Source organism: Lasioglossum baleicum, chromosome 3 (assembly GCF_051020765.1).
Source record: "Lasioglossum baleicum chromosome 3, iyLasBale1, whole genome shotgun sequence".
Classification (NCBI taxonomy): Eukaryota; Metazoa; Arthropoda; class Insecta; order Hymenoptera; family Halictidae; genus Lasioglossum; species Lasioglossum baleicum.
Genome location: NC_134931.1, coordinates 13,250,488 through 13,266,060, shown reverse-complemented (window position 1 = coordinate 13,266,060; position 15,573 = coordinate 13,250,488). Strand labels below are relative to the sequence as shown.

At 42.2% G+C, this 15,573-nt stretch overlaps 1 protein-coding gene across 1 annotated transcript in view; it reads right to left on the bottom strand.

Moving 5' to 3' along the window:
* Window positions 1-15,573, bottom strand: part of LOC143221967 (amyloid beta precursor protein binding family B member 1) — a 266,374-nt gene that overhangs the window by 187,343 nt on the left and 63,458 nt on the right. Inside the window, exon 3 of the mRNA XM_076447713.1 lies at window positions 14,478-14,830. Within this exon, the coding sequence (XP_076303828.1) occupies window positions 14,478-14,769 (292 nt within the window). The 5' untranslated portion in view covers window positions 14,770-14,830. The remainder of the gene's footprint in view (window positions 1-14,477; window positions 14,831-15,573) is intronic.

Below are 15,573 nucleotides of genomic sequence, written 5' to 3'. Positions count from 1 at the left end.
AATTTAATGAGAATCTCCTTTCTCTTTTTTTTAACTACAACATAGAGATTGTTTATTCTTTTGTAGATAAACACAAATGGAGTTAATTAATGTGAAAGTTTCTGCTGTCGTGCGCATAAGCGTTTGTCCACTCGTCGGAAGAGAATAACTTTTTATCCAAATAGAAAAGTTTTTTGTGGAGTGATGGAACTCTCAACGAAGACTACAATTTTTATTAAACCTCGATTCAAATAACAATGCATTTGCATAAACATTCGCAGTTTATCGAATCGCGGTTTATCAACCAAAAACGTCACGAGAAATGGAAATAATGTTATCGAAACTACCTAAGAGCAACATTCAGCGGCGATAATTAATCAAATTGTATACTAGTTAAGGAGGCACAGGCAGCTTAATAAGCAGCTGTTTAAACATCAACTAGGATATTCTGGTTTCATGGGAAGAAATCAGCAAGATCTCTGCAGTAAGGTAGCGCAGCAAGCCGGGTGGTGCGGCACGGGGTACGGGGTTAATGTTTCTCGGTGCCTAACGAAGCACCGCGGGCTTTCGGACAAAAAGCGTTAATTAAGGCGGATTTTTCGGTGAGAAAAACCGATACGGAAATAAAATTAGATGGAAGTCGTTAGGGGGTGGTGCGGGTAGAGAAAGGGGGTAGGCGAAGCCGAGCGACAACAGCGAAGCAGACGAAAACCGGTGAATGGCCGCGCGGGCCCCTCTTCACACTTTGAAAATCCGGCTTCGAGGGACTGTAGCTTGGCTCTTTCCGGATCTCTCGTCACGGTCGTTTGATATTCACGTACCGTGAGTTTTGAGGGAAACCTTATACGCCACTTCGATCCCCAGACAGGACTTTTGCGACGCGTATCCAAAGCCCCGCGGCAAAACTGGCACGGAACGAGTCTCTTCGGCCTGGGTACATACGCCTATGTACGGTACATACCTATCCACGAGGTGCAATTTGCATGCCCGTCCTCGTTTTAAAGCCTACCGGTGATTTCTGGCGTCATAGTTTCTATACCCGGCTACGAAAACTCGACCCGATTCCGTTCCGTTCCAGCCGCCTTCTGCGGCCGTTTCATTGGAAATGACTTTCGTGGAATTAATAGGGTACCGACACCAGATGCGTCCCCTACGATACGCAACCCCCTCGGCATCGCATTCTATTTTTGTCGAATAAATAAAATACGAGCGGTGCAAGTAGTGATGAAAAGTTCATCGACGATTCAATAATTATTGAATGTACCGACAATGTAGAACAGAAGCGATTCGTTTGCATTTGGCTCGCGGATGTCTTCATTAATCAGCACTTCTATTTGTAGAAATGACTGTATGTATGCCATGGATGGAAACGAGACATCACTGTGGCGTTGTTGACACCCGCGCGTCCCCAACTGATCCTGAGAATAATGTACAGACACGTTCACCTATATATTAGGTTGTTCCAAAAGTTTCTTCCGGAATGTGATCCTTTAATATTGCTAAATAAATATTAGGTTGTCCGAAAAGTTGGTTTTCGATGCATGCACATAATGCAAATTCATATTAAGAAGTACTAAAATATTAACATAAAGATTACCGTATTGTTGGTATTTATTTAGCGACATTAAAGGAACACATTCCGGAAGAAACTTTTGGGACAACCTAATATTTTGGTATTCTTGGACACTTCTGTGTGCATAAGACAGCACGTCCAAAGTGAACATTTCTATGGCGATTGCACACCTGTCAGTTTCTCGTTCGCTCCGCTAAACTCGGCTCCCCCGAGTTTACTCGAATAGCGTTTCACCTCGGAGCGTGACTGATAAGACGCATTCACTACCCAACAATTATGTACCCGGTGAAGAAGTTTTCACTTCAAAAAGAACTGGTTCCACGTTGTTGACAGGCTTTTGTATGAAAAATTTATTTGTTGTCTCATATATATTACAACCAGAGTTGGGCAAAATGTAATTTCAATTACAATTACAATTACTTACCAATTACTGTAATTTGGAATTGCAGAAATACAATTACAATTACATGTAATTGTACTTGGAATGGCAATTACTTTCGCTTAATCAGTAATTGTGAAAGAAGTAATTGCAATTACTTAACACAATTACAGTAATTGTAATTGAGTCTAACAATTACTTCAGTGTAATTGTTCTTTTAAACCACTAATTTTTATGTTTTGGACCATTTCACCGTTTTCTTATTGTAATTATAGTCCACTTTTGCACATGTAATTGAAGATGTAATTAATTACTCATGTAATTAATTCCTGCCCAACTCTGATTACAACCGTACATGGTTATACAATTTAAGAGAAAAGTGAAACTGAATATTGTGAAACTCGTGAGTTCAAATTGAAAAACAAAACTGCCAAAAGAACAAATGGTTTTTTTTTATATTAAGCATTTCAGATCTCAACCGAGATCTATTTCTGCTGCACTGAGGTAAATTACATATACATATTCATACATACACAGTCTACACGAAATCAAATTAAATTCGTAGTTTACAGTTCTTTAAGAAATAACAAATATTTTTACGTATCTTTTAATGCTATGCATTTATAATAATATGTAGTATAGTAAATCGTCTTTGTCTACTAAAGGCACATTTCAAATGTTCATTATAGCCAGAGATACTAAAGTTAAAAATCACGACAATTCCAGAAACATTGTTTTACTAAAATTTAAGAGAAACTCGAGTCGTTTGGTCCAATTTCATTTTGTCCCCGACGGTAGACAACGTCCCTGTACAATACGTTGTATACATATAAACAGCATTAGTCGAGAACGCAAGAGGGCGTCGGTATTTGGGGGAATGTTTAGGAATTAGTCTGCAAAATGTGTCGATGTCAAAGTGGAGGTATGCGACGTAGAAAGACGTCGGTCTCCTTCGAGTCATTGACTATGGTGAAGGGCAGAAGGGGGAAGAATTAGCCGCGAAACGAGCAATGCCGGAAGCACGTGTACCAGAGACCTCCGCAGGAAGCGGGGGGGTCTTTCCTTTGAATGCGCTTAATTGCGAGAACAGTTTCGTTTCCAGGAGAGACCAGACGGTCTGACGAGGAGCACGGAAATGATTAACGACAAAAGCCAGCTCCTCCGTCGGATCTCGGTGCGCGGAACGAGATGAGGGAGGGCGGGGGCGAAGGAGGGGGCGAGAGAAAGAAGAAATAAATCTCGAACGTGAACAAAATGAACGGGAACTGTGCAATTACTCGGCGGCTTCGGAACTATCGGTGGATCCCCACGATCAACGGAAACATTTTAATTATTGGTCGTCGAATCGTTATTTTAATTTGCATCATTGTTACGGCGAACAATGCCCTAGCGAGATCCCGCTGTTTCGATGAAACACCGAATCGCCGTGCGCGATCCAATTAGTATATGTATAGGGAAAAGATCAGGATCGATGACGACGCGACGCGACGGTGGGACTAATTCCGCCGTGCACGTAATTCGGGCAAGTTTGCCGATCGAATTGAGTAGTTTGTGCGTCGTCTCATCTCGACGTATTAGACCCGGCCGAGGCACAAGGGGATTTATCGTTTGTTTATTTGGCAAACATCGCGACCGTTATCTGTAATCTTGGCCGGATCGATGAACCTCGGAAAAATATGATGCCTGAGAGCCCCGGTAGCTATTCGATGGTCCCAATTGAGAAACGAGGAACAAGATTCCGTTCGATATTTCCACCGATGTATGGTCAAGGGGCCGAGTATAATTAAGCGTTACGGGAAATAATCTCGGTGGAATGTCTCGCGAGAATGCGCGTCATCGATGGATGACAGTCGTACGCGGGGACAATTGGTGTCCTATTAAAGTCGGCGCTATTTCCGTTGACGGGTTTGTTGTTCTCGAGAGACGGACGAAAACTTTAGGCACGAGCAGCAAGCGAGGCAAATATTTCCTTTAATTAAGCGGACAGAATCCCGCAACAGGATCGAGGAAATTCGATAACGAAGCGGATTCTCCTTGCCCTGAGATCGGACCGAACACGCCGGGGGTAAATTAAACATCGGGCGATTTATTCGGTCGGCAAATGAAACAGTACCGACAGACGCCAGAGGAGGAACTTATTCGTTTATTTGGCAAATATCGAGCCCGTAATCTTGGTTCCTCGCCGGGAATAGCGTTGCAACGGCTGGAAGGAGCGAACGCGAGATACAGAAGGGACCGAGGGAGCCAAGAGAGAAAGAGAGAGAGCGAGAGATGGAGAGAGAGTGAAATGCGAACAGGCGGGGGTGGACGAACACCGACTAACTGAAGGGTGGGTGGTTGGTCTGACGCAGCAAACAGAAAATAATACCGCGGCCATTGTTCCCGTTTCGCTTTTCTGTCTCGCCTCATCCAGTCTCCGCCAACATCGGCCCTCTTTTCCTAGGAACCCTTCTCCATTGTCGAGTTTCACCGGGTTCCTTTGCCTCTCTCATCATTTCCCTCCGCCTTCTTCCTTTCTCTTCTGCATTCTACCGTCAGTCTCACGCTCGCCATCCCTTCTTCATCCCTTTTTTCGCTGCCCTACCATGCCGTCGACCGTGCAGCACACGTATCCCCATATTTTAGCCGGCACTGAAGAGCAACGGAGAGAGAAATCCGCGACAGATTGGAGCATTTATTCGGCTCGGGAAAAGACGAACAATACGCCCTTGTGTCTCGACACTTTCGCGTGGAATAAATCAATTTTTTCGTTCGCTCCTTGGCCGGTCGAAAGCTCTCGGGTTTTTCGTCCCGTTCTCTCTTTCTCTCGTTTCCACGTTTTCTCACCACATTCCCAAGCCCCCTGTGCAGCGTTAAATGAAATTTTCTCGCGGGCGGAACGCACCAAAAATTAATACAACTAACGTATTTATTTTTCTTTCATCTAGCGCGGCCGCGACACCCTTGGCAAAATCAGTTTTATTAACCCCCAGCTGCGTGCAAGAGGTCGCGCGTCGTCTTCTATTTTTCCGCCGCGTCAGCCCGAACGGAACGTGGCTTATTTCGTTGTCCCTTTGATCGGTCTTCTGTAGTAAAACCCGCAACCTCATTCGCGGGCTCGCTCTCAATCCCCATCGCGGACTCTGATTCCACGTTATTCTCCGATTTCACAATTCGCCGGATCGACACTTTGCCCCGCTTGCGATTCTTTAATCCTCTCAAGAGTATATTTTCTTTCTTTTTTTCTAGTTTATAGTTGCATCAATGGCGCGATTTATGTACTCAATTTGAGACCGAGATTCAGCCATTTTATAAAAGTAGACTGCGGATGTTTATGCAATTTTCAATTTGTATAGACAAATTTTAAGAAAGTGGAATTAAATAAAATCCTATTTTTCTTGCATTTAAAACAAAACATAGTAAAATGTGCCATAGATAAGGGAGATAGGTTTTCACGTATCGGTAATTGGGAATAGGAGATACATGTATGAGGAGAGAGAAAGATTTTAGTGAAAACACTGAGAAATATGTTGGTTTACATTATTTATCAACTAACTTTTTATCTATGTTTTTCTTCTGGAGTGCAACCAATATTCGAGATAGTACATAGTCGGTAATTGCTGAATCATGTACATTAATTTTCTGCTTAGTCTTGTCGTTAATATTACTTAAAAACGTTTCAAATGCAAAATTGAACAAACAATACACGAAGAGTACAAGGATACAGTTTCCGTGAATTGGCGTAGACAGTTCTTAGTTTGCGTAAAAGTCCGCAGTGTACTCATAATTGTAAGACTACAGACAACCCTGCGAAAACACTTTTTACTCGTTGCATGTTACACAAGAAGAGAAATCTTCAAGTTCCTGCGCGAGGAATAATTTTCCTCAGAAATGCTGAAAAGAACACTGCGGAAACCGTGGAATTCAAGCGCCGTGTTATTCGAAGGCTTCTATTTAATTTTGAAATTACTGTTTCCTGGCAGCGGTGCTTGCTCCCCTGTGATTCGTCGACTGTTCCATTTTCCCTCTTCTTTTTCCGTCGATGTTGTTTTCTTGTTTCAGTTTGTCGAAGTTTACATACGTATATTCGATAGTTTCCCCTCGTAGGCGAAACGGGGCGGACGGAGCACAAAGAGATAGATGGAAACGTTCATTCGATCGATACAAAGAGAACAATTTGTCCTGCGAACGGTCCCTCACCCCTCTATCGAACGAGTTAATTTACCGAGTAATTTTCAATATGTACTGAAAACATCGATTCAACCCTGTCTGTCTCGACCGGGCCGGGCCGGGCCGGCGGCAGCGGCCGCGTGTTTTTGCGTTCCCTGCCCGGCACCCGTCGTATTTACCATTTAATTTCCAGTCTCGAAGATAATCAAGAAATATGTTCTCGTGTCATCGTGAATTTTTATCGGCGAACTGTTACGACCTCTGGCCCCCTCCGATGCAGCAGACCATATTCAGGCTGCGGGAGTAGGACCAGTGACCGATAAGGCTAACAATCCCGTGGCTCCGATTCAATCTTCTCGGCAGCGTTCCGTTTCGTATTGGACCGTTTTAATTGAAAAATTCGACGCGCGCTATCCCGCCTTAATGAGATTTTCCTTGCCGTGAATTATCACTGGCACTATCAATCGCGACACCGGCTGACATCTACTAATAAACGGTCGTTACGCTGGTTTTCCCGGACTCGTTAGCCGAAATCGAGTTACCCTGATTGTGACGGCCGTAATGTATGAATGAAAGAACGAGGAAAAGGAGACCGTTTCGTCCTGAGTACCTCGCAAGATTTACCAATGAACGAAGCTGATAGACCTAGCGGTATTTTAGATTGAACAGTTTTCTCCATTTATGTTCTTTCTTACATTTCCTTATAAATAGACTGCGGATCTTTATGCATGTATGCTTTATAAAAATTTTGATGAAATGCTTGGAGTATTCAATTCAACAGAATTTCATACGATTTTTATTTATTTTGGATCTACGAATGCTATTACGACTAAAAACAGAATTTGATTTGGTATCACTTTTCTAAAATTTGTCTTGAAAAATTGAAAATTGCATAAACATTCGCAGTCTACTTATAAATTATAATTTCAACCTTTGTCGATTTAAAGGAAGTAGAGTTACTTAGTTTCTAATTAGCAGTGAAGCGAATAATTTCAGTCATAACCCATGATATTATTTAATCGTGTGCTATGGTAATCTTTTTATTTTTTAAGGGAATCATTTTTTTTATTTAGGTACATGTAGCTCATACCACGTCGTGTTCATCAACCTATAATAAGCTACTCTTGGTGTTAGCGAGTGTTTCTTGGGAGTTAGGCGCCCTTTTGCTTCCTTGTGCCACCGTTTGACAATTTTGTTCCGAGCAAACGTAATATTGCGGGAAGGACTCGGGGCGAAAATTATTTTTCGCCGGGCACCTTTTCTCGCCCGTTTGGACGACAAACCCCGTCGAAGGGAGAGACGAAGCACAATGACCGATAAAAGTAGCTCGCCCGCCACCCCAAGTTCGATTCAATTTCACGAAGTTTCAGACGACGCGAGACGTCGTCGTCTTCGTCGTCGTCGACGACGGTACGGCGACAGCGGCGGTGGTGGCAGTGGCGCGCCAAGTGCTGTCATCAAACTCGCATCCACTTTGCACTGGGAGGACGAGTGGCTCTGCAGCACGGCCCGCGAAAATCCACTTTCAGCTTTGAGCCTCTGCTATCCAGCGATGCATTATTCCGTCGAATAAGACGGATGGGAATAATATTCCAATTAGGGCCGTCCGACGCAGCGCGCACCCTTCGATCGTCCGCCATAATGGGCCACGATCTTAGCGTTCGTGAATTATGCGACGCCGCCGTGCCGCACCATCCCCGTGGCTCGCCGTGCCGTTTAGGAGCCGGGGCAAAATTTCCCTGGATATTTCCTGGAAATTAACCGGAAACTTGCATCTTACGCTCGCGCTCGATCAAACACCACGCGCGAGCACAGGATAACGTACCGTCGCGATGAATTTTTCACGCGGTGCTTCCCGAAGGAGCTTCTTTCTATCTGTTCGAGAGCTATTAGTGTATGCGATGCCAGAGAACATGTGGCATACAGTTCTGGAAGTGATCCACATACTTGTCTCAAGAGACATCTTTAACAATCTTGACCTTGACATGTATTGTCATAATCTCCTCCTAAGTGAGTGTAATCACTAGACTGTGGATTTTATGCATTTATGACAATAATGAGGAGGTGTAATTTAAAATCGCAAAAATATTAGGAAAATTTAAACATATTATTATATTATTTTCTACCTACTAAAACATGATAGGGAAGACTATAATTTTCTATTTCAATCCAGTTTGTTGGAATTCAGGTAAGAAATTTTTATTTTGCATAAAACTTTGCAGTCTAGTAATGACAAAAGTTGCTCTTATTGTATCTCGTATTCGGACTTGATACAAACACGCAAACTTTATTAATTCAGGATAGAAATAGAGTGATGAAAACATACGATACAGATAAATCTTCGATAACGAATCTGTTTGGATCCCGTTACAAATAGTTCTTTCTCGAGTGTCCTCCCGCGTAAAATTAGTTGGTCGAGTACAGGTGTTTTAACTCCGTCCGATGGTAATCTTCCTTCCCAGAAGCCCCCGGACGGAAGTAAAGTCGATTTGTGTGTGGGGCGATACGATAAAATTCTTCTTCCCTGGAAACGTTCTTTCTCTTCCAATCGCTGGAAAAATTGCCGTAATCGCCGGCCATTACACCGATGGTGCGACGATAAGAGTAAATTATCCTTGGATTAAAAGTGTCCCAGCCGACGGAGACCGGTGTCCGACAATTTCTAAGGGATCTCGAAGGATTCACGGCGATACTCCATTTTTCTCGGTGGGCCGCCACGAAATAGGATAGAGTCACGAAACGATTTATTAAGATCCTGGCAAAGTTCGAAACGGAAGTAAAACCGAAGGAACGCGGAGCAACGGTACGCCCAGCCCAGGAAAAGAATGGGATAGGGATAAGGAAAAGCAGCTGACATTCCTCGAGAAAGCTTAATGGGTTTAGAGAGTCTGGCTGGACAGGTTATCAGCCTGAAGCCTAGCTCAGTGGCATAAATCCTACTACAGAAAACGAACAGTTTGTTTACTGCTACGGACTTGTTGCTCTTAGCGAAAAACCAACTAAATCCATAACGGTCACGTATTCCTTCCTGTGTATTCAACAAATAACTAATCTAATGGCTTCTCAGTATCTTTCTAGTCTGATCAGAGTACCGGCTCCAGTGGTTTCATTCTCGTCCGTCCTTTCTATCAATTTCACCGACTCTAAATGACTTTCTTGTAGGTACGTTACATTACATAAAACATTTCGATAATACAGGTGACCAACGAAACAAAGGTAGCGCACCTGTTCAGTTAGAAAAATGGAGAGACAGTCCACCCCACCAAGATTCTAGATCTCCTATTTATTCGACGCAGAAGACATTAACCTGGTATTCTCATATTTCTTTCGCTACCGTTTTGTAATACAATGTAGCTTCTTAAAAGCCGATACCGCTTGTACTGATGTAATAAAAACATTAAAAAGAATACGGATGCGTTCGAAAGCACAGATGACTGGTCTGATATGTATTTAATACTGTCATTTTAACAGAGACATCATAAATAAATGTTACAATAAACATAAAACATTAAGTACAAATAACACTTTGCACTGAGGGTCGTTCACGTGGGCGTGGGCATTGCCGGGTTAAGTATCGATGACCTTGGAAGCGTCAAAGGAGCTTCATCAGAGGGCGACGAAAAAGGATCGGAGGAATTAAAAGTTGCGGGGTGGCGACAGTCGTAACGAAGCGGAAACAGCGGCAAGAATCACGGTCTGTCTGGGCCTGGTGAGCTTCCTTTTAATATAGGACACTCTTAAATTTCCGTCGTCGGCGTCCGGGAAATAGAGAACGCGCGAGGGCGGCGGGGTGCAGCAGGTTCGCGTAACGACCAGTTGGGGGTCTAAATCTTGATAAACAGCTGCAAAGATTGTTAACGTTCTCCCATTATTTAGTGGAGAGGCTGAGTTTCTCGCGACTCCGGAAGACCGGAGGAAAGGAAAGAATTAGAGGGGAGACAGCCGGAAAAGAAGAAAGAGGTTGGACATCGGCCAGGCGTTCGGTGCACGGCACGGGTCTGAATGCTCGATCGCCGAAAAGGGGATCGTTTAGGGCTGCGAGAGGAGAGCATTCGCGGGCCTTTTTGTCGCGAGAATGATGGAAGCGGACGCGTCTCTAGATTTGCGACTGGCCGTCCGCACCACGCCACATTGGTTTGTCGATTCGAATGGACGACGGGACCATACCGCTGTAGCGTCGTAGTCGTAGGCTGTACAGTTCACGAGCGAGCAAATTCTTTCTTCTTGGCGCGGTTTAATATGCGACTGCTCCGATCCCGGAATTTGTCAAGCGTGCGCCCGTTGTTTGCTCGTCTACGAATCGTGCCAAAACTCGGCTACGCCCACCGAGAGGAGCATTGCAGATTTCCAGCACTCGGCCAAACATATTCGCCCGTCAACGTAATCGCACGATGCCCGTGCCACTCACCACTGCCAACGCGAGCCAGCTACTTTCACGATGTCGTCACGACACCGTATTGCCCATCAACGCGAAATACGACGACTCGCGTCGCTACGGAATGCTCCGTTTCGAAATAAACCCATTAGAGGACAGCACGCCCCATAGTGCGTCGGAAAGCTCGTTTTCTCGACAAAATTCCATTATCCGAAAATTGTAAGTGATGTGCGAAAATGTTTCAGGCAAAAGTTGTACGATACAAAAGACATACATATAGAATGCCCACTTAGGGTAATTTCGGGATAGATGCACTAGTTTTTATTGTGGCACTACTGGACGATTTTAAACTGTATTTAGCGTGTCAGTTACATCGTTTTAACCTATGCAAATAACCTCGTTTCGGGTTTTAACAAAATTTTTCGTACTGGCTCTTGTTTTTGTATAGGTGCGTCTCTCCCTCAATTTAGGGATAAACGCACCAGTAATTTATGTAAGTGTACTAGGCACTCGTTTTCGTCAGGAGCATCCCTTTTTCAATTAATTACAAAGCGATAAATTAAAACTGAGATCGTAAACAGTCTCGAAGATTCTGATAATCAATTTGAAAACAAAGAATAAAAGTAGGGAGAAGAGTGTTAGAGTTAGGAGGAGTGCATCTAACCCCAGGCCCTAGGGAGAGATGCACTTTTTCGACCTTTTTTAAACTGTATATTAATATATTAATATGAAAGTTTTACTCATTTAACGGTATATTTCATTAAAGAGATCTGAATAAACTTTTAATAAACATTTTTATAAACAGAAAACAAAATGTGGTGTACATCTATCCCGAAATTGCTCTAATATGTTTTATTGAAAACAGTCGTATTCTCGTAGTATAATTTCGTTCACTGTACACGGCTCAGCTAAGGTGGTCGCCACAAAATTTCATTAACCGAAAATTGTAAGTGATCAGAGAAAATGTTCCAGACAAAAATTGTAGGTTATAGACGAGATATAGAATACCCACATAATACGATTTATTGAGAATATTCGTATTCTCGTAGTATAATTTCGTTCGCTATACACGGCTCGGCTAAGGCGGTCGCTGGTCCGAGCCAGCACCGGATCCGATATGCTATTCATACCCGGAACGAGTAGTAGTGTTCTCGTTAAAAAGTATTACAAAGAGAATCAGCGTTGCTCTCGGGATCAATACAGCGGCGCATCGTATCCCAAGTATCCGTGTTTCGATATTCAAAGTGCACGATTAAAATGCATGCTGCTAAACGGTCCCCGGTGAATGAAAGAGACGTCTCTCCTTGACCCGAAAGTGTTAATTACGCGAAGACTTGTCTTTGGTACATAAACCCCGATCTGCCAGTTGCAGAAAAGTTTATGCACTCGCAGTGCACATACTTGTTCTCGTCGACTGCAGTTTCTTGCGAAGGTACTATTCTTAGTGGATGTGCACTTGAGATTTGATTCAGCTGTGCAAGTAATGGAGAAATAAATCGTATCGTTAGGTTATCGTGTGATGTTTGCTTGATGTATCTGTTAATTGGAGAGGTAGAAAATCGAGTGTGTTTGTTAATCATGATATCAGTGTAATCGTTCTGATCGTGTGGAGTGGCGTTTAAAGGGTTGCGCAACCTATGTAAGCATGATGCGATCTGTTTGCCAATGCACGTCGTCAAACAGGATATATAACACATAACAGATATGATTGATTTAGGTACGTGTTCATCTGCGACGAGGCACGTTCTAGTTTACAATTAGTCACGGAAGTCTGTATGAACCTGCCGAATTCTGTTTTATATGTATTTACAAGTAATATTCCGCAAACAGGACAAAATATAAAAATCTGTGGACGGTCAGCATGAGTAGAATTTGTTGTAATAGTAATTGTGCACACATCGGTGCGATGTTTTTGCAAATGTCATTCATTGTTAGTGAAATGTATGACACGACGCCACACTGGTCCACGCGCTCGATCTAGCTGTTCACTTGGTAAAAAAGCAACTTGCCCAAATCGGTGTTTATTGAATGTATATTGCTTCCTAAATGTCCATGACATTCAAAAACGATGAAATTAATGAGATTTATTAAAAATTGTGATTAGAACAAGCCTTTATAATCAACATTTTATGAATCCTATTTGCCACCCAAAAAAATTACCTCTTTTCTTATTGATACCCTGGAGAATCTATTTAATATTATGTGTCCATTTTTGTTGCAAATGAATAGTATTTGTCTATATTTAGAGTATGTATATCTTTTGTACTATGATTTCATATTTATTGAGATCTAAAGAGAATCTTAAATGTTTTCAATCTTTGGTAAAGGATATCTTTCGAGTTCCACATCGTTCCCGATTGTATCAAAGTGCATTACATATTATCAGCGTACTTTTCTCTATGAAATCATGCAAGAATCACATCCCATTCGGCCCCGGTACACAAGTCATTATTGTTTAAAGAGTATGTTCCGCCTGAATTGCGGCCGAACATTCAATTCTTTTAAAATATGAGTGTCGAATGTTATAAATGGTATAACATGCCAACGAGTATGCATAAAATATTAATTCACGCAGCGGACATAATAAAATATGCTACACTACCAATCGGAATGTTTTCCGCGGAGGCCATGGAATAACAACTTTCGAAGTACATATTAGGGAATATCATACAAGAAAATTGACAAGGCGGGAAACCATAACAGATCTCTTCCACACTTTGTTATATACGTCTGACATTATAATTTCTTCGATATCTTTAAATAATATATAAGTTTTTAAGAAGCAAACGCATTTTGATGATGCAGTCGAACAATTAATATTGCAACATGTTGAAGAAGAAAGTGATGACAATAATGATTTAATGTCAATTGTTATTGTTGTTTATAAAAATTACATTTTTGTTTTTTATAATTAATATTATGTTTTTTGCACAGTTTTAAATAAAATATTTTCAATTATGTTTATAAAATCCATTACTTCAAAAATGATTGATTATTGTGTTGATTTAAAAATGAACCTGATTTATCAGACACTTCTGATAATCTGAGAAAATTTTCGACTTCATAATATTGTAGCTGATATTAAAACGAGTCCAACGACCTAAATGACTAAACCTTTAAACTTTCAAATAGTGCTAAAATATTAATGAACAGCTAGATCGAGCGCGTGGACCAGTGTGCGACGAGCTGAAATCCGCTATTTTTCCGCGATGTATACAAGCGGTATTTTTGTCTGTCCTAATTAGTTTTAGAGCGAGACTACTAAAAATTGATCTATCACTGGACACGTACAAATGTAAACACGTACGTTTTAGCTCCAGTGCTGGATAAAATAGTATTGGAAATAAAACAATATTTTCAGCGGCTATATTGCAAATATTGTGAGATGCAAATATTGCATTGCATGGGTAATACGATTGACTTGAACTAACTACATTCTCGTGGAGTTTATGTAGAACACCTTTCAATTTTATCCCAGGCTTGAGTTGATAACCGCTCTTGAATTACACCTCGCCTTTACACTCCACTCCCACTATCATTTGATTTGTTCTATTTGTGATTCTATGGTTACTGTACTCTGTTTCACAATACCACGTTTCGAAGTTTCTTTATGTCATCATACGTGTGATAAGATTATCGCTATGAATACAGTACGATAAATGTATGTTATAGCTGTAATTATTTACATTGTTGTTATATCTGCAATGACTATCTTTTATAAACAGGAGTGTGTACAGCTATGCCGAACGACTCTAAACGTTCCTCCGATATTTATCGTTTGTCACACTATTTCGGTCCTTCACAACTGCTTCAATCAGTCCCGATATATGACAGTTCGAAACAGTTATTTTCAGAACCTTTTCAGTGGCGAAAAGAGCTCATTTCTACACGAAATAAAAATAGAAATTCCATACGGCCCCTGTTAGACGTCTTGTCTCCGACAATGCGCCAGCTAACAAAGAGGATCCTTGGACAGGTGAAAAGAAGAGTGGAGAAAAAAAAACGAGGAAACGAGCACTTACCTAGGAAGACGCTCTCGTCGATGTCGTCGGCGTACAGGTCGAGGGCAAGGTCGACTGCACCGTCGGTGCCAGCCTGTTCGGTCTTCTTGGTGAGGTCCATCAGCTCGTTTCGTATCGCCGGGTGGCCCTTGGTCAGAAGCTCGGCCAACAGGGTTAGGTAAGATGAGTTGAGGGAAGTAGGGCTGGTAGCACGTAGGCAGCCTGGCAGCCAGAATCCTAAGAGACCGTAGGGAACCACCGGTACCGCTCCGGTACTGACGAAGCCACCGTTCAGAAGTTCGCCGCACAACATAGGTGCAGCGATGACCTCAGCTCCTGCCTCGTGACCTTGGCAACGCCTCGATGTCGACTACCTGCGTAAACAGATCCGGAGACGCGGGATTAATCGAAGCTGCCGGATTACTCGCTTCGACGGAATCGAATTACGAGACGAGGCGTTCAATTGTTTCAAATTGTCAAGTAGCTCGACCGACTCTTTCCATGGTGTTTGAGATCCCCTACGACATTTCTACTTTCTCAGCGTAGAACGTGAAACGGTACACCTTGATCAGTACAATACTAGCTCACCTTTAGTATTGCTGAGAGTAAAGTAATACGATAGTATGTGTAAGTCTCAGTGGACAACTAGGTGAACCCAAACATTGCTTTCAATTCCACCGATGTTATCTCTTCAGATTATGCGAGATCGCAAGATAGAACGAATGATTTGAAGTTCCAAGCACTAGATAGCCGAACGTAAACCATAGCTATGAGTCTCGAACAAGATAAGATGGTACGTTTCTGATTATAGATAGCACGGGCACAACACGGTACAGGCGTGCAACCCACTATCATATCAAATAGTTCCGCCCACGTGTAACATCAGCAGGCCATAAGTTCGCACGTGGAAGTATCCAGAGTACTTTTTATGATGTATGAGATTTTTCGTATTAATATTTCAAGTCACTGAAGTCGTAAAAATGTATACTGCAGGTCTTGGTGAAACACTTCAACAGCATACTGATGTTTTCAACGTAACTTGAAGAATTTTTACAGAAATATACACCTTCTTGCTAGGTAGAAATTCATTTTTTTTTATTTAACATATATGTATGTG